Source organism: Perognathus longimembris, chromosome 20, assembly GCF_023159225.1.
Source record: "Perognathus longimembris pacificus isolate PPM17 chromosome 20, ASM2315922v1, whole genome shotgun sequence".
In the NCBI taxonomy this organism is placed as follows: domain Eukaryota; kingdom Metazoa; phylum Chordata; class Mammalia; order Rodentia; family Heteromyidae; genus Perognathus; species Perognathus longimembris.
The window spans coordinates 30,707,788-30,730,715 of NC_063180.1; the positions used below are offsets into that span (position 1 = coordinate 30,707,788).

Here is a 22,928-nt window from a genome sequence, read left to right on the forward strand (position 1 = left end):
TTTTGCTCAAGGCTAGCATTTTACCACTTTGAGCCACAGCTCCATTTCCAGTTTTTAGGTGGTTAATTGGAGATAAGTGGCTCACAAACTTTCTTGCCCATGCTGGCTTCAAACTTTGATCTCAGATCTCTGACTCCTGAGTAGCTAGGGTGACCGGCATGAGTTACCAGCATCTGGCAAGATTCTTAAACTATCAAGCATCAGTTTTAACTGGGTCCCTGTTCAAAATGTGGAGTTAGTGGTCCTATCTCTGGCATTGTTGGTTTTTCACTTAGTATAGAATACTATACATGCAAGATAACTAATGGACTCCACTTCTAGGTACCAATACAGATAAACCTCAAAAATTCCATGTTGAGTTAAGAAAGCAAGAAATAGAAAATTACATACACTATGAGTCAAAATACAGAAGTAAAAACAGGTCAAAATGAACAGCATAAGCAACAAGAACATATGAAATGTAATGAGAAATCAAAGGATTTACCCAGACAAACTTAAAAATGATGGTTAGCTACAATAGGAGAGATGGATGCTAACTTTCTGTGTTATGTTTTGAGTGTACAGATTTTCTTTTTCTTTTTTCTTTTTTGTAGTAGTGGGGCTTGAAATCATGGCCTTATGTATGCTGGGTACTCTACCATTTGAGCCAGGACTCCAATCCTTTTTAGTTATTATTCAGATAGGCTCCTACTCTTTTCCCTCAGACTGCTTATAGGTACATACCACCATGCCTCACTAACCCTTTGACCAGGCTGGCTTCAAACCACAATCTATAGGAGATGATCTCCACCTCCCTAGAGGCTGGGATTATAATCATGAGCTACTGCACCTGGTGTTTTCTCTATTTCCTCTCTCTCTCTCTCTCTCTCTCTCTCTCTCTCTCTCTCTCTCTCTCTCTCCTCTCTCTGCCTCTCTCTCCCTCTTTCCCTCCTCCTTCTCCTTCCCCGTCTCTCATTTCCTTCCTTCTTTTATTTATTTCTTTCTCTTTCCTTCCTTCCTTTCCTCCCTCTTCCTTCTCTCCCTCCCTCCCCTCTTCCTCCCTCCTCTCCTCTCCCCTTTCTTCCTTCCTTCCTTCCTTCCTTCCTTCCTTCCTTCCTTCCTTCCTTCCTTCCTTCCTTCCTTTCTTCTCTCTCTCTTCCTTTCTTCCACTGGCACTCTATCACTTTAGTCATACCTCCAGCCTTGCTTTTTGCTGGGTATTTCAGAGATGGAGTTTAGTGAACTTCCTGTCTGTAGACATTTCTAGATCCCTTCCATCAAGCAGATGGACTCCCCTGTATCCTTTGGAGTTCCCTGTCTACATCTTGGGTCCCACGTTTTTCCCCCTCTGGGGTTGTAGTCATAGCACCTTCGTGTAGAGGGCAGGACCTGATTTTTCCCATTTGGTTGAGTGGAAAAGCAGTACTCCTCGGTCATTGCCACATTTCAGAATATTCCTTCCCTGCTTATAAAACCTTTCAATACTTTCCCCTAATCCACAGAAGAGAGTAGAATCTCCTTCAGTGTCAAATTCAAGACCCTTCCTGGGGTCTGGCACCAACTTTCCTTTTCTGCCTCCTCTCCTGGGATAACCTTGCCTCCTGCCCCAGATACTGGATTCTTGGTCTACAATGAGGGCCCAGTCTGGAAACATTTGGCTTGTTTCTGTGCAGCTGCATGGAAGGTCCACCCCACCTGTTTCAGTTGCCTATCAGATAGATTGTTGAAGGGACAGTCCAGGGATCCCATGCCAGAAGCTTTTTATTACTGAGCAGAGCTTTGCCCCTGAATCTGTCATTTGTGCCCAGGTGGCTTGGGCTCAGTTGTTGGAAACCTGAGCCAGTAAACTTAAGCATCTAATCCTGAGGTTAGCCCAGGCACAGTCTGTCCTTGCTCTTAGGTCAGAGGAATATGAATCTACGCCAACTCCATGTTGTTATCTCTTCAGTTTATTCACTTGGTTCAGTAAATGCTATTTACTCAACACTTCTAGGCTCTCTCCTGCATGCTGGGGAGTACAGGCATGAACGTGACAAGCCTAGAGTTTTAGTGCAAATAAGTGTAAAGGATCAGAGAAGGGATTTCCTGCCTAGATCAAGGAAGGCTTCATGGAGAGAGTGCATTTAAGCTAGTTGGTGCATTGCCTGAACTTTTTTTGTGTGTGTGGTGGTACTGGGGTTTGAACTTAGGTCCTCATATACTCAGGGTACTGGGCCATGTCTTTAGAACTGTTGGTTCTTGTTTTAAAGTGTTGCAGGCTTGGAGTCAGAACCCCAGGTACAAAAGCCCAGGGACAGTGCTGAGTTCAAGTCCCAGAAATGGCACAAAAAAAGCAAAGACCGAAACTGGTACTTGAAAGATCTACTTGGTGGTAGTCTGTAATTTGCTATATGTTGTCACCTTTGTTCTTTCTCTAGCATTCCTTTACTCCAGTTATTCAAAGAAACGAGGTCAGATTGCATAGACCACAAGCACTGCTCAGTACTGCACCTGCTCAATGAGTCCATTAACTCTAGCCAGTCCTGCTGGGGAGAAGCACGGTGCTCCCTTAGCTCAGTCTATTTCGGCGGTACTGGGGCTGGTATGTGCTGGGCAGGCACAATATCCCCCAGCTATGCCTTCAGCCCTGTTTATTACTGGTTCTTTTTGAATTGGAGAATAACTTCCTGCCTGGTCAAGTGTGGCTGTTTGGGTTCAATGACAACACCCGGGCCCACCTGAAGGGGCATCTTCCCAGACTTAGGCGCAGGGGCGCCTACTCGGCTGTCAGAAGACGGGGCTTGCGGTTCTAATTTCAAGGCTGCAACACTGTCAGCCTCGGAGCTGGCACTGCAGACGGGACGGTGGCCAGGGAGTGGGGGACTCGCTCAGAACCGGCCTTTCCGGCAGAGCTTCCGGGAGCCCAGGCTCCCGTAGGTGAGCCAGCTCCACCTCCTTCCTTCCGCCAGTCCAGAACAGGGACCGAAGGGCGTGGCCGGAATGAGGGGGTGGGTCCTTTAGCTCGGGCCCCACCCTACCCGCGCTCTGAGCTTGGAGGCTGGGCGGGGCTTCCAGGGCGGGACTGAATGGAGGGGAGGAGCCTGAAATCCGGACCCACCCCTCCTAGTTTCTGCAACGCGGACGGGCGTGGCCTAATGGGGCGTGGCCATACGCTCTGACCCCACCCCCTTACCCTCCCGCCGGGGCATAGCCGCAGGGCGGGGCCGCTAGGGTGGGGCTGGTGGCAGTGGCGGTGGCGGTGGGCGGGGCCTTGGGGACCCCGACAGCCCGCGCACTCAGCAGGAACCTCCGCCGCCGTCGTCCGCGTCTTCGAGCCCTCACCGCTTTCTTGCCAGAGACCGGGGCTCCGCCGCCATGTCCACCGCGGACGAGGTTGACGGGCTGGGCGTGGCCCGGCCGCACTATGGCTGTGAGTGCGGGGCTCGGCTGGGCTGGGGGCTCCGTGGGTGGCTCTGGGTGGGGCCCGGCCCGCGCGGACCCGGAAGCGCCGGCCGGGCGGGGAGGCGGTGTGAGGTGCGGCGCCCGTGCCCCTCGAGCCGCAAGGTGGCGGGTAGGACCCGAAGGCCTCCTGGCCTTCCCCCGGCCTTCCCCCGGCCTTCCCCGGTGCACGGAGGCCGGAGCCCCACCCAGAGCCTCCGCCGCCCAGCAGACCGAGATTGAGGGGCCGGGCCGGGTGAGGTGGCCGCACCAGGCAGGGCGTGCCCCGGGACAGGAATGGTGGAGGGGTGGAGGGCCCCCGGGCCAGGCCGACCCGGGCATGGTGCCTGCGAGCCCGACGCAGGCTGGGTGCGAGGTCGGTCCTCGGCAGTCACTCCAGCCCTCCAGCCTTCCCAGGCTCTGTCCCTTCGCCAGGATTTCAAAAGTTAAAAAAAAAAAAAAGAAAAGAAAAAAAAACCACCACAAAACTCTGACTTCCTCATTTTCTGTGGCTATCCCTGGGACACCAGTGAACTGTACGGGGGAGAGGGGTTACGATGGTCTTGAGGGTTCCTCTAGGGTCTTGATCCTTTGTGTTCCTCTAGAATAACTTTTTTTAAGGAAACAATTTACTCCTCAACAGCTCTTGTGAGGTTTTGTGCCATGTTTGTGAAATTAGGGGTGAGAAAGAGGAAGCTCGACCTTCAAAGAATTTATAATCTGAGGGAACGACAGGTGTACAAGCAAATGATAAGCTTAGGGTAATAAAGATGGAAGAGGCTAGGTGGGGGAGGAGATGGGGCTGGGGAAGAGAGATGGAGGCCTGGTGACGTTTGAACATAGCCTTCGGTGATCCCTGGAGAAAAGATTGATGGTAGGAGTTAGAAAGGAAGAGGGTGAACTAGGATGTTAATGTTCAGGGGTGCAGTTTGTGGATTTTATGCTTTCAAATGGAGTTAGGAATTTTGCTCCATACCTTGGGTGGCTGAACTCCATTGCTTTAAGGTTGAGCCCACAGGCTGACTACAGTTTGAAGCCAGGTCTCTGCTCTTATAGCCATAGGGCTAAGCTTCAATATCCTCATCTGTAAAACAAAAGTGCTAATCACAGCATTGTTGTGGGCTTTAGTGAGAGAATGCACATACGCACATTTGCTTAGCACAATTACTACCTGTTATCTTTCAGCAACTGCTGGCTTTGGTTATTAATAAAAAAGAAGAAAGCCTGCGCTGGGAATATGGCCTAGTGGCAAGAGTGCTTGCCTCGTTCAATTCCCCAGTACCACATATATGGAAAACGGCCAGAAGTTGCGCTGTGGCTCAAGTGGCAGAGTGCTAGCCTTGAGCAAAAGGAAGCCAGGGACAGTGCTCAGGCCCTGAGTCCAAGGCCCAGGACTGGCAAAAAAAAAAAGAAAGCCTGATCTGAGGTATATTTACAAAGGTTCTGACAGACAGTGACACATTTTGGCCAACCTCTCAACATAGTGTATTTTGAAGGTACAATAAAATTTTGTACATGTTCCTATTACCATACATTTTTACGAAACACGAACTGAGGATAATTGAAACCCCATAGTTTTTGTCTTAGGAAAGGAATTGTCCCTAGCTATCCACACATTCACTAGTTACCCTGAATTTCTGGGTGATTTGATAGGTGGAATTTGATGGCTGTGGCATTCTTTAGTTCATGACGAAGGTTACAGATTCTGGTCTCCTCACCCCCCCCCCACCCCATTCCTAGGGCTTGAACACATGGCCTTGGTGCTGTCCCTGAGCTCCTTCTGCTCAAGCATAGCGCTCTACCACTTAAGCCACAGCTCCACTTTCAGCTCTTTTGGCAGTTTAGTGGAGATAACAGTCTCATGGGCAGGAAAGACTTTTCCTGTCTGGGCTGGCTTCAAACTAAGATCCTCAGATATCAGCATCTGGAGTAGCTGGGATTACAGATGTGAGCTATTGGCACTGGGCTCCAACTCTGGTCTTTGCATTCTTTCATGTTTTAGCGGTCCTGGATAATGAAAGGCTCACTGCAGAGGAGATGGATGAGAGGAGACGGCAGAATGTGGCTTATGAGTACCTTTGTCATTTGGAAGAAGCAAAGAGGTAAAGATGGGCTGTCTGGAGGGAAGATTGGGAAGGGATTGATGTGAAAACATAGGTAAAGAATGTTCTGCCTATGTTGTAGGTGAGCCTGGGGGGCTGTGGTTGAGGGAGTAAGTATAGGTAGGGTGTCTGTTCTTGGGAGCAAAGTTTCCCTTTTGTCACAAGATTGTATACTGAATAATTTCCACATTTGTGCTGTTTTCATTTCATGCTCTGGTGCATATTTTGGGTACTGCCAGCTGTCTATTAGAAATAGCATTTTTAGAGTTTGAAGTTCTTGATCTTAATGTTCTACTGATCCTTCATTGGCTATGTGAATTTGGTTCTGGGAAGTTTATGAGGGTAGTGCTGTGGATACTAGACACTGTCCATCTCACAACACTCAAAGATGGTTTACTGGGGCAGCACCCATCCTCTCCTTGAAGTGAATGCATGGCTGCTGTTTTTGTCAGGTACTTCAGGACCTGTGGTCTTTAATTTTAGGCTGTCAGTTTGCCATCAGTAATTCCTTTTGTTCTGGTGCATATGTTCTTTGGCAGGCTCCCAGAGCAGATAGGTGTAATTACAGATCAGGTTCTCTGGAGTTGAGCTTTGGAGGATCAGGCTAGTGAAGGATAATGAGAATGTATTGTCATCAAAAGTTCAGTGATAATCAGGGACATTTTTAATGGTGCTAATAAACAGGAGTGGTTTTTCTTTTTTTTTAATTCTGAAAAGTCTTAAAATGCTACAAGAACATCCAAAGAACAACACAACATTCTTATATACCAACACGTTTTTCCTTTTTTTTTTTTGTGGTGGTGCTGGGGATTAAACCCAAGGCCTAGCACATGCTAGGAAAATATTCTGCCACTGAGGTAGGTACATTGCCATCAGCCCCCTCAAAAGCAACACCCTGTTAACCCTTCAGGTTTTCCCCTTTGCTTCTAAATAAAATGACAGCCCCAGTTGGAATTCCCTTGGTGCCCCTTCCCTGGTTCCGTCTTCTTTCCTCCAGGGGGGCACTGCTGAGCCTGTGGCATCTAGGCTGCTCTATGAGCATAAGCCGTTCCAGAAATCAGGGACTGGTAGTGGTGTGATTTAGGTGAGGATCTGTGATAGTAACATTTATGTTTCCAAGTGACAGTATGTTGTGATAGTTTTATTGGTGCTGGGGATTGAACACAAGGCCTTGAGCATATTAAGCAGGTGCTCTACCATGGAGCTGTGCCCTCAGACCCCACTAAGTGGAAGTTTTGGGGGTTTTGTTTGTTTGTTGTTGTTGTTTTGCCAGTCCTGTGGCTTGAACTTGGCCTGAGCAATGTCCCTGGCTTCGTTTTGCTCAAGGCTAGCACTCTGCCACTTGAGCCACAGCGCCCCTTCTGGCTGTTTTCTATATATGTGGTGCTGAGGAATCGAACCCAGGGTTTCATGTATATGAGGCAAGCACTCTACCATTAGGCCATATTCCCAGCCCAAACTTCTATTTTTTTTTTTTTTTTGCCAGTCCTGGGGCTTGAACTCAGAGCCTGAGCACTGTCCCTGGCTTTGTTTTGCTCAAGGCTAGCACTCTGCCAACTTGAGCCACAGTGCCACTTCTGGCCTTTTCTATATATGTGGTGCTGAGGAATCGAACCTAGGGCTTCATGTATAAGAGGCAAGCACTCTTGCCACTAGGCCATATTCCCAGCCCCTAAGTGGAAGTTTTACATAGTCAGAAATGAATGTGTGGGGCCTGGGAATGTGGCTTAGTGGGTAGAGTGCTTGCCTAGCATGCATGAAGCCCTGGGTTCGATTCTTCAGGACTACATAAACGGGAAAAGCCAGAAGTGGCACTGTGGCTCTAGAGGTAGTATTAGCCATGAGCAAAAAAGCCAGGGGCAGTGCTTAGGCCCTGAGGCTCAAGCCCCAGGACTAGCAAAAAAAAAAACAAAAAAAATACATATATGGTTAGAAAAGGGGACATTTTCTCACTTGGACTTTGTAAGGGAACAGAAATGTTAGGTCTTCTGCCACTTAGGAGCTTCTCATTTTGGAAGAATTTTCAAGATGGAGCTGGTCTAAGAGGCCATCTTGTGCTCTGTGGAGCAGCAGGGATTGTCCAGGTAACCTGAGGGTGAGATACTGGCCCTCTCCTATCATTGGTAATTGGTTCATTTGTTTTAGGTGGTACTGTGGTTTTAACTCTTGAGTCTGTACTTCTTCGGGTCTCAGCCACTTAAGCCACTCTGCCAGCTCTATTTGTTTTGGTTACTTCATTTATTTATAGTTGGTGCTAAGGTTTAACATAAGATGTCAACTCAGGCTTGCTTTTCATATCCTCCTACAACCCCACAGCAATTTTTTTTATTGTTTCGATACATTTTAGTCCCTTTATTGTACAGGGTATCACCTCACACTTGCTAATCCCATCCTTAGGCTGCCTGTTCATAAAATTTCTTATTTCTTAATCTTTTTTTTTTTTTTTGCCAGTCCTGGGCCTTGGACTCAGGGCCTGAGCACTGCCCCTGGCTTCTTTTTGCTCAAGGCTAGCACTCTGCCACTTGAGCCACAGCGCCATTTCTGGCTGTTTTCTATATATGTGGTGCTGAGGAACCGAACACTGGGCTTCATGTATAGGAGGCAAGCACTCTTACCACTAGGCCATATTCCCAGCCCCTTCTTTCTTAATCTTACAAATTTTAACTTGGGGTTTCACCTCAGGCCTGCTAGGTGCAGTCTATCCCTTCATCCAGAATCCCCCAGAATCCCCACAATCCCATTTCCAAGGGATTTTTTTTTTAAAGGACTATACCACATTGCCTTGACTACCTGTGTTGTTATTTATTAAATGCTCACATTGTAAGTTTATTTTCAGTAAAATTACAAACATATGTAATGACCATAGTTATGATACAGAGGATTGCCATTATTTCAAATGACTTATGTGTTGTTACATTTTGAGATAGGGTCTAGCTGTATGTCTGGGCTGGCCTAGACTGTGATCCTCCTGTTTGTGCCATCCCACATTTCACTGTAGCTGGGATAACAGTCAAGATGGATTCTCCCTCTTTTTTTTTTTTTTTGGCCAGAACTGGGGCTTGGGACTCAGGGCCTGGGCACTGTCTCTGGCTTCTTTTTGCTCAAGGCTAGCACTCTACCTCTTGAGCCACAGCGCCATTTCTGGCTTTTTCTGTTTATGTGGTACTGAGTAATCAAACCCAGGGCTTCATGCATGCTGTGCAAACTATTGCTGAGCCTCATACCCAACCCCTCCTCAAGATGGCTCCCAATCTCTCTCACTCTAGTAGCTTGTGTTATTGGTGCTGGTAGAATTTAAAGCATCTTTAGATTGGATTGCTGCCTAAAACAATGCTTTTCTTCCTATTCTTCCTGAGAGCTGCTGACAGCGTTCATTTGCATCTACTCCAAAGCACATTCTTTTTGTGTCAGGTGTCTCTTCCAGAGTAGGAAAGTAGGTATTTACTTAACCACCCAGGGGCCATTATTCCTGAGTTGGCACCAGGCTGGTCTCCTTCCTATTGGCCTCATTGTGGAGCTTTGCCTGTTTTGTTTTAATTTATTTTTTTATATTGTCAAGATGCCTGGTTCTTTTATGGAGTAAATTGTATGAAGTCTGATGTGGTAGGCTTTGTCACCATTGTTTTCCTTAAAGCTTCAATTAGAAAAGCAACTTTGGAAGGCCCTGTATTAAATATTCCAACCAGAAAGAAGTCGGTGAGAAAAGAGGACTGGGATTCCCTACATGCCTTCTAATGTGGATACTTCCATCCCTAATATGGTCGAGTGCTCTTCATGATAGCCAGGGTTTCCTCTCCCACCCTAGGGAGTTGGGCGGCATCCTGGGTGCCCTTGGAGTCCTCTTTCCCCCAAAGCACAAGGCCCAGTTTGCCTGGTCCTGTTTCTTCTCAGGATGCAGGAGCTCCAAGGTGTGGGGTTTCCAGCAGCTCTGAGGCCAGGAATGAAGATCAGAGAGGTGGAGGGGGGAAGGTTCCCTTAGTACTATTTATATCCTTTGCCCCTCCCCCTGCCACCCAGAGCTCCACCTTTCAGCACAGTAGCCCCATTGTGTATCCTGGGGTGCTCCATTTCCCCAGTATCTTAAACCAGCTCACTCTTGGGAAAAGGGAAGGGAATGTGTGGAGTGTGTGTGTGTGTGTGTGTGTGTGTGTGTGTGTGTGTGTGTGTGTGTGTGTGTGTGTATGTATGTTTTGAGGTAGATATTAGGGTTTTGTGGGTATGGGTTTGAAGTTCCCAAAAAGGTTAAGTGGGAAAACTTAGGTTGTCATTACAAGTATGCTCAGGAATGTTGGGAAATAGGAAATACAGAGCTCTCTGCTGTGTGGCTGAAAACTAGTTTCTGTGTGGAAATGAAGCTGCTGTTCTTTAAATACTTCATTATTTAAGGATTCCAGTCTTTGCTGAGGGCTACACAGCAGAACAAGGCCTTTATAGAAGGAGACCATGCGCAAAGGAAAGTTCACTTGTCTTTTTGGCCTGTTCTTACTGGGTCTTGTGTTTGTTTTCCCTAAGGAGCAGTTGGGTAGGAGAATGAATAAAAGTGAGGATGCAAGTGTTCAGGTACAGGAATAAGTAAGGGAGAGAAGAAGGGGGATAGGGAAAGGAGCCAGGACTAGGACTTAGCTGGCAGGGCAGAAAGGGGTCCCTTAGGTGAGGAGAAAGCTTAAGTGGCTATAAGTGGGAATGGAGGAAAACTCCTTTAGGCTAAAGGTCACAGGATGAAGATTAATTCTGAGCACTCCCTGAGATGGTCTATGTAGTGTTCCTTCTTCCAGACTTTGTGGCATGTCCTTTCAAATCTGGCCTGGGCTACCTTGTTGCCAAGTGCCCACACCCCAGTTCAAGGGGCCTAGACCTTAGCTGCTCTTGTAAAAAGGCAGGTAGAGTCTGTGGCTGCTGGAGACTCAGAAAATACATGTGTTAACAAGAACTTAGCTCTAAACAGAAGCACTGCACCTTCTGTAGTTTAGAGAAATTGAAATATCTTGGAAACAATCAGTCTAGAGAACAAATTCTCTTTTGTGTGTATGTTTTTATTGTTGGCATAGAACATTTTCTGGGTTGGCTTCTTCAGATCTCTCCTAAGTGGTGTTAGAATTCCAGGAACATCTGGATATTTCTACATTAACACACTGTAATGCAGAAAACAGACATTTAAGAGGCAAAAAAGCCAGGCCACATAGCAAGAAAGAGTAGCATACCCACCAGTTTCCACAATTTCCCGATGAAGATGCATCACTTAAAGGATTAGGGAGAAAGCTAGGCATGGTGATACACACTTTTAAGTCTAGCAGTATTTCTACCACTCAGTAGACTAAGGTAGGATTGCAAGTTTGAGGCTAGCTTGGGCTACATAGTGAGGTTCTATTTTAGAAAACAAAAGGTGAAGAGTTAGGGAGATCTTTTTAGTGGGTCTTGATTTTAGGGCCCAAATGCTGTCTCTTAGCTTTTTTCACTCAAGTCTGGCATTCCACCTCTTGAGCCACAGCTACACTTCTGGCTTTTGGTTAGTTGGAAATAAGTTGGAAATAAGTCTTGTGGAGGGGCTGGGGATGTGGCTTAGTGGTACAGTGTTTGCCTAGTGAGCATGAAGCCCTGGGTTCCATTTCTCAGTACCATATCAACAGAAGTCAGAAGTGGCTTTGTGGCTCAAGTGGTAGAGCACTAGTCTTGAGTAAAAGTTGCTCAGGGACAGTTTCCAGGTCTTGAGTTCAAGCCCAGGCCAAAAAAAAAAAAGCATCTTGAGGCTGCTCAGGCTAGCTTTGAACTGTTATCTTCACATCCCAGCTTCCTGGGTAGCTATGATTACAGGTGTGAGCTACCAGCACTGGGCGGAAAACTCACCCTGTTTGGCCCAAACCCTCCTTTAACAGCTGAGAAAACTAGTCACTTGAGGAACCCACTGGGAGTTAGGGGCTGACCATTGCACATGGCCACCTAATGGCACCCTGGGGCTGGGAGCTCCATGCATGTATGCATTTATAATCATCAAGGGAAAGTCCAAGTGGGACCCATTCTCTCTTCTGAAACTTAATTTAGTGTTACTCCCTCTGACAGACTCCATTGTAATTGCCCTGCATTGCAAAGTGTATTTGTCAAAGTGCTTGAAACTTAAGTGTTTTTTTTCCTTAGTAACAATGTTACAAATGAACTATTCCTTCTTAATATAGCTGTGTAGCTTTTTTCACCTTACAGCTGAAATGCTGCAAATTTTAAAGTAAGTGTGGGCCAGGGTTGAGTACCTCCTTAGTACCTCCTTTGTAATGCAAGGCCCCCAGCATATGGGAGTGCAGTTCTCAGAAATACACAGACATACTGCAGAGCAGTCTAGAATAAGGCAGAGAAGTTGTTAACTAGCGGTCATTATTACTAAGAACAGTCATATGTTATTTTCATGGTATTTATAATTAGGTAAAACAAATTTTTTTTTTTTTTTTTTGGCCAGTCCTGGGCCTTGGACTCAGGGCCTGAGCACTGTCCCTGGCTTCTTCCCGCTCAAGGCTAGCACTCTGCCACTTGAGCCACAGCGCCACTTCTGGCCGTTTTCTGCATATGTGGTGCTGGGGAATCGAACCTAGGGCCTCGTGTATCCGAGGCAGGCACTCTTGCCACTAGGCTATATCCCCAGCCAAGTAAAACAAATTTTAAAAAGTCTAAATCAGTGTCTTTGAAAACCTTGAATGTGGAGCCATCCCTGCTCCTGACTGTGGGTCTGGTCTGGCAGGTATGCATTTTGATTCTGGCTCTGCAGGCTGTCTGACCTCAGAAAGTGGGCTCGCCTCATACGCATGAAGCCCTGGGTTTGATTCCTCAGCACCACATATATAGAAAAAGCTGGAAGTGGCACTGTGGCTTAAGTGGCAGAGTGCTAGCCTTGAGCAAAAAGAAGCCAGGGACAGTGCTCAGGCCCTGAGTCCAAGCCCCAGGACTGGCAAAACAAAACAAAACAAAACAGAAAGTGGGCTCACATTTGTCCTCTATACTTCCTGGGGTGGAGGTGGAGGGGGACTGGGGGAAGGTGGTGTGGGTGGTGTGCAGGAGGCACATGTGGTCTTTTTTTCCCCTCCTGTCCTGGTCCTTGGACCGAAAGAGGTTTATTTAATATAAAGGTAATAAGATGTTAATGCACTTTGGGGGAGAATTTTCTAGGCACTTCTAAGACCCTAAAGGGTGGTAGCCTCACTTTTCTCACTTGGGATTTAGGCTTTTGCTTTTGTCTGAAAGGAAGAACTGGGAGCAGGGGCCTCTGGGAGCCAGATAGGGGCAGTGGGTCGCAGACTTGTCCTTTTTTGTTTGTTTGTTTGGTCAGTCCTGGGTCTTGGACTCAGGGCCTGAGCACTGTCCCTGGCTTCTTCTTTTTGCTCAAGGCTAGCACTCTACCATTTGAGCCACAGCACCACTTCTGGCCATTTTCTATATATATGGTGCTGAGGAATCAAACCCAGGGCTTCATGTGTATGAGGCAAGCATTCTTACCACTAGGCCATATTAATGTTATGCCTATTGTACGTCTAAAATCCTTTTCACAATGATATTTTGTCATGAAGAAAAAGGGAAGATTTTTAAATTGCCATATTTTCTTAATTACTGTTTTCAGTGTGTATGTAATAGCTATATAACCTACTTAGGTTTATTCCAGTTTAAAGCTATGTGTCTTTAATGACTGGAGAGTTGGAACATTTTCTTACATATTTGTGTATAGGTTTTGCTTTCTTATGAGAATCTTCTGTAGCTGTCTTGTGTCTGTCTTCACCTCTCATATTGTACACTGAAGCCACCTTTCATATTTTCCATCCTCTGTTTTTCCACTATAGTTTTAGCTTTTTTTTGTCAGTCCTGGGGCTTGAACTCTGTGTATGGGCACTGTCCCTGAGCTTCTTTTGCTCAATGCTAGTACTCTACCACTTGAGCCACAGCACCACTTCCAGCTTTTTCTGTTTATATGGTACTGGGGAATCAAACCCAGGGTTTCATGCAGGCTAGGCAAGCACTCTACCACTAAGCCAAATTCCCAGCCCCAGTTTTAGTTTTTCTTGGCTCAAATTTAGTATGTGTGCTGCTGAAGTGAGCTACAGATTTGACTTTTTTGGTGGTTTTTTTAAAATTTTTCTATCAGTTCTGAATACCCTTTTGTATGCTATATGTAGTTGGAGCTTAAATGTTTTATCAATTCAAAGCCCAAATAGTTTAGTTTCTCCAAAACTTCCAAAGTTTACTGTTTTATATTCTGTTAGCTTTTGGTCTTTTGTAGTTTTTTTTTTTTTTTTTTTCAAGAGCTGGGGACGGAACCCCTGGCCTTGTGCTTGCCAGGCAGGGCTCTTCCGCTGAGCCAGATCCCCAGCCCCTTCTGTTAGCTTTTCTAGGATTAAACTTTTTAAAAGGAATCTAAGTCTTTGAATCTCCTAATCTTCTTAAAATTATTTTAATATGATTTCAAAGCCATCTTTTTACTACCTGTTAGCAATTTATGCCTGCTCCGTCAAAATTAAATGTTATACATAGTTGTAGTGGTGGGCTTTTTATCTTGTTATGACAAACTATTTTCTTCTCCTTTTTTGAGAATATACTCAAACTCCGTATTACTGAGAAACCATATCTGAAACTAGTTTAATTTTAGCTCCTTGACAAGTAAACTTCATTTAAATTCCTTTTTTTTTTCTTTGTAATTTGAAACCTCCTTTTCCCAAATTACATATTGAGGGTTAGTGTTGGCTTGGCACTTTGTAATGTAGTGAGACTTTTTTTTTTCAGTGGTGGTGAAGATCAGACTCAGGGCCTGATACATCTCCTATGCGCTGGGCATGTGTGGGCAAGTGCTCTGCTGCAAGCTGAATCTCCAACCCAGGCCTCTGTGAGATTTGTAATGTTGCTTTTGTTTATTCTAGCTGTAGGATATTATTCATTATAACTTTAATGACTGGTTCTGATTCATGGTTCTTCTTGGGGTGAGAGCTGCATAGTGTCTTTCCTGACTGCTCTTCATTTCATTTGTTTATGTGAAATGCTAACAACCAGTGGTAGAGCATAAGTCATCTACAACATTATTTTAGGTGTGTGTTTCCCAAGACTTCTTTCACTGTGTTGGATCTCAACAGTCAGATTTTTCCCTTGCCCTGCCCTATTACATTTTTCATTTAAGAACTATTAAGTCCTTTCCTCCTCTGCACTTGTTCATAGATTAAGTGGTCTTTGTTTGGTTTAGTTGCTAGTACATAAGAGTTCCTTTTCAAGTGGAAAAGAGAGTTGGGTTCAGTGCCTTGTCACCCGTGATGTTTAGTGTATGATGTGAGCCCAGAAGACCAGTACTAACTGGCCTGCCCCAGGTGGGTGGCCCGTGGTTGGGTGAGCAGACTGCCAGTCAGGGGTGAGAAGGTCTTGCTGGCTAAGTGACCCATTAGTTTGCATCCATTTCTTCTGGCCTTAGAGATCAAAGTGGCAATTGTGTCTCCACGTTTTTAAATCCCTAATGACGAAATAGTAACAGTATATGTAACGGTATATTTGAGGTCCTATTTTGGAATGATCTAGGAATTCCATTTTCTGGCTTTGCATGGTGATCTATCTGATATCTGTATGATTTCTTGTGGCTTTACCGGGTAGCACTTTGGAGATGCTTAAATGGTAGCAGGGTGGGTTTTGAACACTTCTAAGCTGACAGTTTTTGTTTTTTTTTTTTACAGTGCCCAGTTGGGGCTGCCTAAATAAATCTTTTAACAAGTATTTGTGTAAGCCAGTACTGGTAGACAAAGTGAGACCTTCCGGAAGTGATTCATGTTGCTGTGGGCGGTTTGTTTAGTTTGGGACTTGGTTGTCTAGCAACCATATCTTTAAGCAAAAAGCGTGTGAAGCCCCAGGCAAATGCTGTGGGCCTGACGGACCTGATAGAGTAAGTTAGATTCTAATTGTGGAAGGCTCCTACTCGTGGTTTACCAGTGTTTTAATAAAAAAATATTTAAACATATGAATGAAAGATTTTGGTTAATGATTTGTTTTGAAGAGCAAGAGTTTACTTTAAGTTTGAATTAAAAAAAATTCTTATGTCGGGCAGAATTGTTTTACTTTAATAAGGCACTTGATTTTAGAAACCTTAATTTTTCCCCTTTAAGACAGATGAAGGAAAGCCCCCCCCCCCCAAAAAAAAATCTGACCTCGTGGTTGAGAGTGTATCCTATGTATTAAGTCAGTGTTTCCTCTGGCCTCACCCCCTCCCTGTGGTGGGCACCAATACATTTACGGAGGATGAGGACCCACTGTGTGCCCAGCACTAGACATGTACTTTGTGTACTCTACATATGTGCACACGTATGTGCCATGTGCCTGTGTACACACGCTCTGTTAGAGCATCCTGATGTCTGCAAGTACTTCTTATTCACACCCGGCAGACAGAAGAGCAAAGCTCAGAGAGGGTCATGCTCACCTTTCAGGTTTGGCCAGGCCCCCAAAGCGCTTGCCTGTCACAGAGCTTCTTGCTTCTGGTTCTGAAGTAACACGAACAGCAGTCATATGCAGACTCCTGTTCACAAGCAGAGGGGCAGCAAGGAATCTTACTTGGGGGCTGGGAATGTGGCTTAGCAGTAGAGTGCTTGCCTAGCATGCATGAAGCCCTGGGTTCGATTCCTCATTACCACATAAACAGAAAAAGCTGGAAGTGGCCCAGTGGCTCAAGAGGTAGAGTGCTAGCCTTGAGCAAAAAGAAGCCAGGGATAGTGAGTGCTCAGGCCCTGAATCCAAGTTCCAGGACTGGCAAAAAGAAAAAGAAAAAGAACATTACCCTTATTCTCAGGGTCACTTGAAGCAACACCAACAACTCCTCAGCAGTGGGGCAGCATGAAGTCTTGTTGTCAAGTCAACTGTGCCAAGTCCTCAGTGACATGCCTGTCTGTCAAATGAGGCTTCAGGAACTGGAGCTGTTTCCTGCCTCTTACTGCAGAGTCTTCCACAAAGCAGTCTGGTTGTGGGAAGATCTTCAATCTATGCTTGTTGTACGGAGGATTGAATTTAGGGTCTTGTGTATGCCAGACAAGTGTACTACTTAGGGAACTGTACTCTCTGTCCCATACCTCAGTTTCCTGAGCAGTGAGCACACTCACCACACCTGACTTGTCTTTATGTTCGTTGTATTGTTGTTTTTGTGCCAGAACTGGGGCTTGAACTACAGGCCTTGCACTCTTGCTTGGCTCTTTCCATTCATAGGTAATGCTTTACCACTTGAGCTATACCTCCACTTCCAGCTTTTCTCTGGTTGATTGGAGATATAAGAGCCGCCATGGTTTGTCTACTCAGGGACTTATCTGCCTAGACTGGCTTGGAACTTGTATTCTCGGATCTCAGATTCCTGAGTAGCTAGGATTATAGGCAAGTCCCAAAGTGCCCCCCCCCCCCCGTTTTGCATCTGACTAGGTAGTTGGAGTCCTCTTATTTTCCATCTTCATAACCTGGTTACTGCCTCAGATCCAGCTAGGAAAGATTTCTTTCCTACTAGTGTCTCGTGGGCTCAGTAGTGACCTCATATAGACAGGAGTGGCAAACTGGATTGGAAATTGCCTTGGCTCATTTGGCAAGAACTGTCTTTTTGGGGCCTGTGGGTGGAGGACAGACTTGTCTAGAGGCCTTTATTTCTTCTTTACTCAGAATACCTTCCTGTTGACTCACTGGAAATCATAACGAAAAGCAGAAGGAACATTGGAGAGGCAGCTGCCAACCCAGGGGTTTGCTGCTGTTGGGTCAGACATTTGGGACTGAGAGAAGGAAAACTATTATTGCAGTAGGGATTTACCCATAATGTTAAAAAAAAAAAATCAGGCTGTTGCTGGAATCACTGATCATCAACACAGAATATTAAAAATGTTTTTCTTATGAGATCCTAGACACAAAAACAGAAAGAACAGGGGAATAATTCAGAGAATGGGGTCAAGCATTGGTGGCTCACATCTGTAATCCCACCTACTTAGGAAGCTGAGACCTAGAGGATAGAGGTTCAAAGACAACCTGGACAGAAAAATCTGTGAGATGTGAGACACCCATCTCTATCTAGTTAACCATGAAAATGCTAGGCTAGATGTGTGGCTCAAATGTAGAGCACCAACTGAGTAAGAAAGCAGAGTACCAGACACTGAGTTCAAGTCCTGGTACAGGTATGCATGCGCACACATACACCGACGCAGAAGAGAGAGACAGACAGAGAAATTAGTATGTATGTGAGGTCCAGGCAAATGCTGCCATACTGTGGCAGTAGAGAGGTTAGAGACTGATGTTGGGGTTACAGAAACCTCGGAGTGAATTCCCTCCTTAAATAAAAGTAATGCTCTGTGTGAAATTTCCTTGATGCCACTCTGCTTATTAACGAGGGCCTGTGTACAACTGCTGTCCGTTACTTTAGAACCAGAAATAGGAAGTACTACTGTAGCAAGGGTGCTCCCGCACTGGAGCCACGCCCCTGGTCCTCTTTGAGTGTGTTTCAGATGTAAAGAGTTTCAGCTCTTAATTCTGTGATCCATTTGCAGTTTATTTCAATTTGTTTCTAACTTTTGGATGTTGTCCTAAACTCTGAGCATGGCCATTGGTCTTCAACAGTGTGCTATTGAGTGTGCCCTTCCATTTGGTATGAGCCAAGGCCTTAAGGTTTTATATTAAATGGGAAGGCTAGGGTGACCTTGATCTTCTGAACCATAGGGCTTTTAAATACCCCTTGAGGGAAATGGATGGCCAGGGTTCCCCAGTATGCTATAGGCAAGTTGTGCTGTAATGTTAAACAGGTTGAGGAGACAGGTTTGGGTGAACAGTTTTGACATAAAGTCTAAAGAAGGCTGGCAATGTGGCTTAGTGGTAGAGTGCTTGCCTAGCATCCATGTACCCCTGGGTTCGATTCTTCAGTATCACATAACAGAAAAAGCCAGCAGTGGCACTGTGGCTCAAGTGGTAGCAAAAGAGGCTCAGAGTCAGTGCCTTGGCCCTGAGTTCAAGACCCAGGGTTGGAAAAAAAAAAAAAAAAAGACAGTAAAGAGATGTACAGACTTGCCAAACTGACACATTTTATTCTTGCTGAAAGAGTGTAGGTTTGGGGTTTGAAAACTTATGTGGCTAGCTTTTCTATACAGATTCAGGAAGTTTGGGTGAATCTAGTCAGAGCTGCTTAACTGGAGTTTACTACAGAATCTTCTCACACACAGTCTTTCTAGTGTCCCTGTTTTTCGTTCTCCTTTTGGAAACACCATCTCTTGTCAGTCAGGGATTTAAGAGCCTGCTTCACAGAAGAATGTGGACACGTTTATTCACAGTCATTCCTCAGCTGTTTGTGCTTTGCTGTAAATTCTTCCCATTCCCCTTTGCACTCTCAATGCATAACACTAGTAGTCCCTGGTGAATACCATCTTTAGGATGCTGTGGGGGACTGGAATGTAGTTTTGAAAAATGGAAGAGTGCAGACATATTAGTTATTCAAAAGGGAAAGAAGAAATCATCAATTCTGTCTGGTGACTTAGTTTTGGGCAGAGAACCCGAGTGGCATATCTGGGAGGCACACTGTAAGAAAGCTGCTGAGCACAGGAGTGAGAACAGGGCCATGGCTAGGGCGCCTGGACTCCTTGAGCACACTGGTGTGGGTGCCGTGGGCATTGGGGGCCAAAGGACCAAGAGCTCTACACTTGAGCATGCTTGTGATTCTCCTGCAGGGTAGGTGGAGAACTGAACTAGACTGCAGGTTCAGGAATTTTTGGGTAAAAGTGTTTTGGTAAAAACAAAAAAGTTCTGGAAATTGATCACTGTCTTGCATGCTATGATAGTTAAAATAGAGAATTTGAAAATTGTAGTTAAAAAAGAAACCCCCTGAGGAGTCTCAGGGACTTCTTTTTTGCTGGGGCTGGCCTCAAACTGGGATCCCCGGATCTCCCAAGTGGCTAGGGCTATAGGCTTGAGCCACTGTGCCCAACTAAGACCTTTATTTGTAATGGAAGAGCTGCTTCAGGATGAGTGTGAGTTGCAGATTTTCAAGCCACAACCTGTGTAGTGATTCAAAGGAAAGTTTTTGCTATACTTAAATATTTCTCAAGCTATTAAAAAAGAATGGTTATTTTCATCTCTGTATTGAAAAGCTATTTTTATTTCAAATGGCTTGAGCAATATTTCATTGCTCATTTTTTTTGACATGGCTTAAAAGTTGGGGAGAATACATTAAAGTCATTACTTTAAAGTAAGTGAAAAGCATTTCTGAGCTCTGTTGTTCAGAAAAGTGTGGTAGAGCTGAGAAGGATTCAAAGCTATACTGTACTCTTGCCATCCAGATAGGTTACTTGGATAGACAGGACCCTAACATTTGAAAAATTACCCAACATCTAGCCCGAAAAGACAGCCTAAAGGACTGAAGAAAAATTACCCCATCATGGAGGAAGGAAAGGTCTAAATGTCATTCACTAGGCTGTATATGATGGATTGATAAGAAAATGGTGCAAGCCATTACTGTGGGAGAGTTTAGATAAGGGAAAGATTATTGTATGGCTGCATTTTGTAAGACAAACTCAAGTGGTAAGGGAAGGGGCAAAGCATAGTCTTTTTTTTTTGGCCAGTCCTGGGGCTTGAACTCAGGGCCTGAGCACTATTCGTGGCTTCTTTTTGCTCAAGGCTACCACTCAGCCACTTGAGCCACAGTGCCACTTCCAGCTTTTTCTGCATATGTGGTGCTGAGGAATGAAACCCAGGCAAGCACTCCACCACTAGACCACATTCCCAGCCCCATAGACACGTTTTAATGTCAGTACTAGGGCTTGAACTCAGAGCCTGGGCACTGTCCTTTATCTTTTTTCCCCAAGACTGGCACACTACCACTTGAGCCACTGTTCCTCTTCTGGCTGGTGTTTGGTGGTTAATTGGAGATAAGAGTCTTTCAGAATTTCCTTTCCAGGCTTGCTTTGGACCTCGATGCTTAGATCTCAGCCCCCTCAGTAGCGGGGATTTGCAGCCATGAGCCATCAGGCCCCACTGGTACATAGACTTTTGTGCTTCATAAGATTGGAGCCTTTTTTACTTCTGTTACCCAGTAACACCTCTGACCACAGTGCTTTTCACGTTGTAGATGCTCAGAAACCTGAGTGGGTTGAGTTAATGCAGTTGTGTTGAAAGTGGTAGGTAAGGGGATTGCAGCTGTATGATAAGAAGAACTTGATGTAGTTTTCTTTCTTTTTAAATATTTGATTAGAATTGAGACCCGAAGTAGCAGATTCCTTAGGCAAAAAAAAAAAAAAAAAGAAAGAAAGGAAAAAGGAACCATTTATGTCTTTTAGTAGTTAGAGCTCCATGCTGCAAAGACAAATTAGCAAATACCTGTTCCAGGAAGCAAAAAATACAGAGATCCTTGACACAGGGGAAGAAATTGTTTGGGTGGTAGATCCTGGAAGAGTTCATGAAGAGGTCGCATTTCAAGGACTGACTGAGGATGATGCTGACCAGAGATCATACCTTAATTCTTAGGCATCTGTAGCCCTAGTCGCGGCTGGATGACATGTTTTCTCTACCAATGTCCCAAAGTTTGGCTCTAAGAAATGCATGTCCCATTTCATTTAGCAGGTCGCATTGGCCTCCTTCCTACAGCAGTGTACAGAAGTGTGTTTCCCCTAGGACTCAGCCTTCCACACATGCTCCCAACCCTAACCCCTTTTTACCTTTCTATAGTGTTTTTTTAATTGCAACCTGCTGGTTCTTTCTCCTCAGTACATAAGCAGCCCTGTGCATTCCAGGTTTACTCTCTTAATGCTGAACTCTCTCCCTTTTCCTTCAAGGAACAACCTCTTGTCAGCTTATGTAAGTCCTGTGGACGTAATTCTTCCTGCTCTCCTTTTCCTAATTCACCTTTGGGTCAGATCATCATGACCTAATTTCTTTGTTCAGTGGTCCTTTCAGTAATTGTCTTACTTCATCTCTGCAGCATATCTTGCCTTCTTCATGAAGAAAACTTCATGTCAAAAATGTATTTCCGGGGCTGGGAATATGGCCTAGTGGTAGAGAGCTTGCCTTGCATGCATGAAGTCCTGGGTTCGATTCCTCAGCACACATAAACAGAAAAAGTCAGAAATGGCACTGTGGCTCAAGAGGTAGAGTGCTAGCCTTGAGCAAAAAGAAGCCAGGGACAGTGCCCAGGCCCTCAAGCCCCAAGACTGAGAAGAAAGAAAGAAAGGAAGGGAGGGAGGGAGAGAGGGAGAGAGAGAGAGAGAGAGAGAGAGAGAGAGAGAGAGAGAGAGAGAGAGAGAGAAGAGAGAGAAGAGAGAAAGAAAGAAGAGAGAAAAAGAGAGGAACCAGGGAGCCTATTTAATTAAAACTAGACATTTAATTTTGGCAAGAGATCTGAATTTATCTAGTTCAGTTAGTAATGAAATGCTTTGCTCAGGAATGTTCTTGTACTAGGTACAAATAATCACAGAAGCTAATTTATATTAGTTAAGAAAAAGCATTTCCATTTTTTACTTATTTTTACATTTCGAATCTTTTAATTTGTATGTGAAAACATAGAATCAAGATTTCTCATTGTGCTAGTCTGGCTTGGGAAATGAGCTTTTTTAAAAATCAGTTCTTGGCTGAATTACTGCCCAGCTGTTTTCAGTGGCTCCTCTCCCCCCACCAGCCCCTCCTCCTAACCCTTACTGCTCAGTAATTAATTTTTTCCTCTGGAATTGCCAGAGGGCTGCCCACTGTCTTCCTTGGCCCTCAGGTTCTCTCAGCCCCCAGGCAAGCCAGGGGCCATTTCTCCCCTCCCTCCTCTCAGGATCAGAATACTTGGTGCTCTGCATTCCACACCCCAAGAAAGTCTAGGCTGTCCCTGGGCCTGCTGTGTGAGTGGCTCAGCAGGACCAGTTGAAGGGGAGCTTTCAGCCTAGGATAACCCTGCCTTGGGGGTAGGGGTGTGGCACGGAGGAGCTGCTCCTGGAGGAACTGAATCTCAGTGGCTGTGACCCGTCCGTTCCGGCATTGCCTTGTTCCCCTTCTGTATTGCAGATCTGGAAACCACTGAGGTCATGTGCTCCCCTGAACCCGTTGGGCTGGTTTCCTCCTCACAGACCCCTCATTCCGATTTCCACCCCATTCTTATAAAGCACATGCTCTGGGTCTGGGCTTGTCATAGGCTTACCATTTCCTTGTCTTGCTAGTACAGCAAGTATTTACTCCCTTTGAAAATGCTATGTGTAGGACTAGGCCAACTAGTATTGTGTAATTGTGGATGTCAGACTCTAGAAGTAGGTTTGTTTCTGGAGAAGTAGCTGTTTGCACACATGCACACACATAGCCACCGTCATTAGTGCCTAGAAGTGCTGTGTGCCATCTCAGGTAATCCCCACAAGAACCTTGGGGGTAGGTGTTCTAACCCTGCGGTACATACAGACAGGAAGCAGAAGCTAGAGATGTTAGCTAATGCATCTTCTTGCCTTGTTACTTCCTTCCCCCTGC

At 45.4% G+C, this 22,928-nt stretch overlaps 1 protein-coding gene across 1 annotated transcript in view; it reads left to right on the forward strand.

Moving 5' to 3' along the window:
• Nucleotides 1-3,211: 3,211 nt before the first annotated feature.
• The window catches only part of Iqgap1 (IQ motif containing GTPase activating protein 1), a 73,483-nt gene continuing 53,766 nt past the window's right edge, over nt 3,212-22,928 (forward strand). Inside the window, exons 1-2 of the mRNA XM_048368587.1 lie at nt 3,212-3,388; nt 5,399-5,498. Of these exons, the coding sequence (XP_048224544.1) occupies nt 3,334-3,388; nt 5,399-5,498 (155 nt within the window). The 5' untranslated portion in view covers nt 3,212-3,333. The remainder of the gene's footprint in view (nt 3,389-5,398; nt 5,499-22,928) is intronic.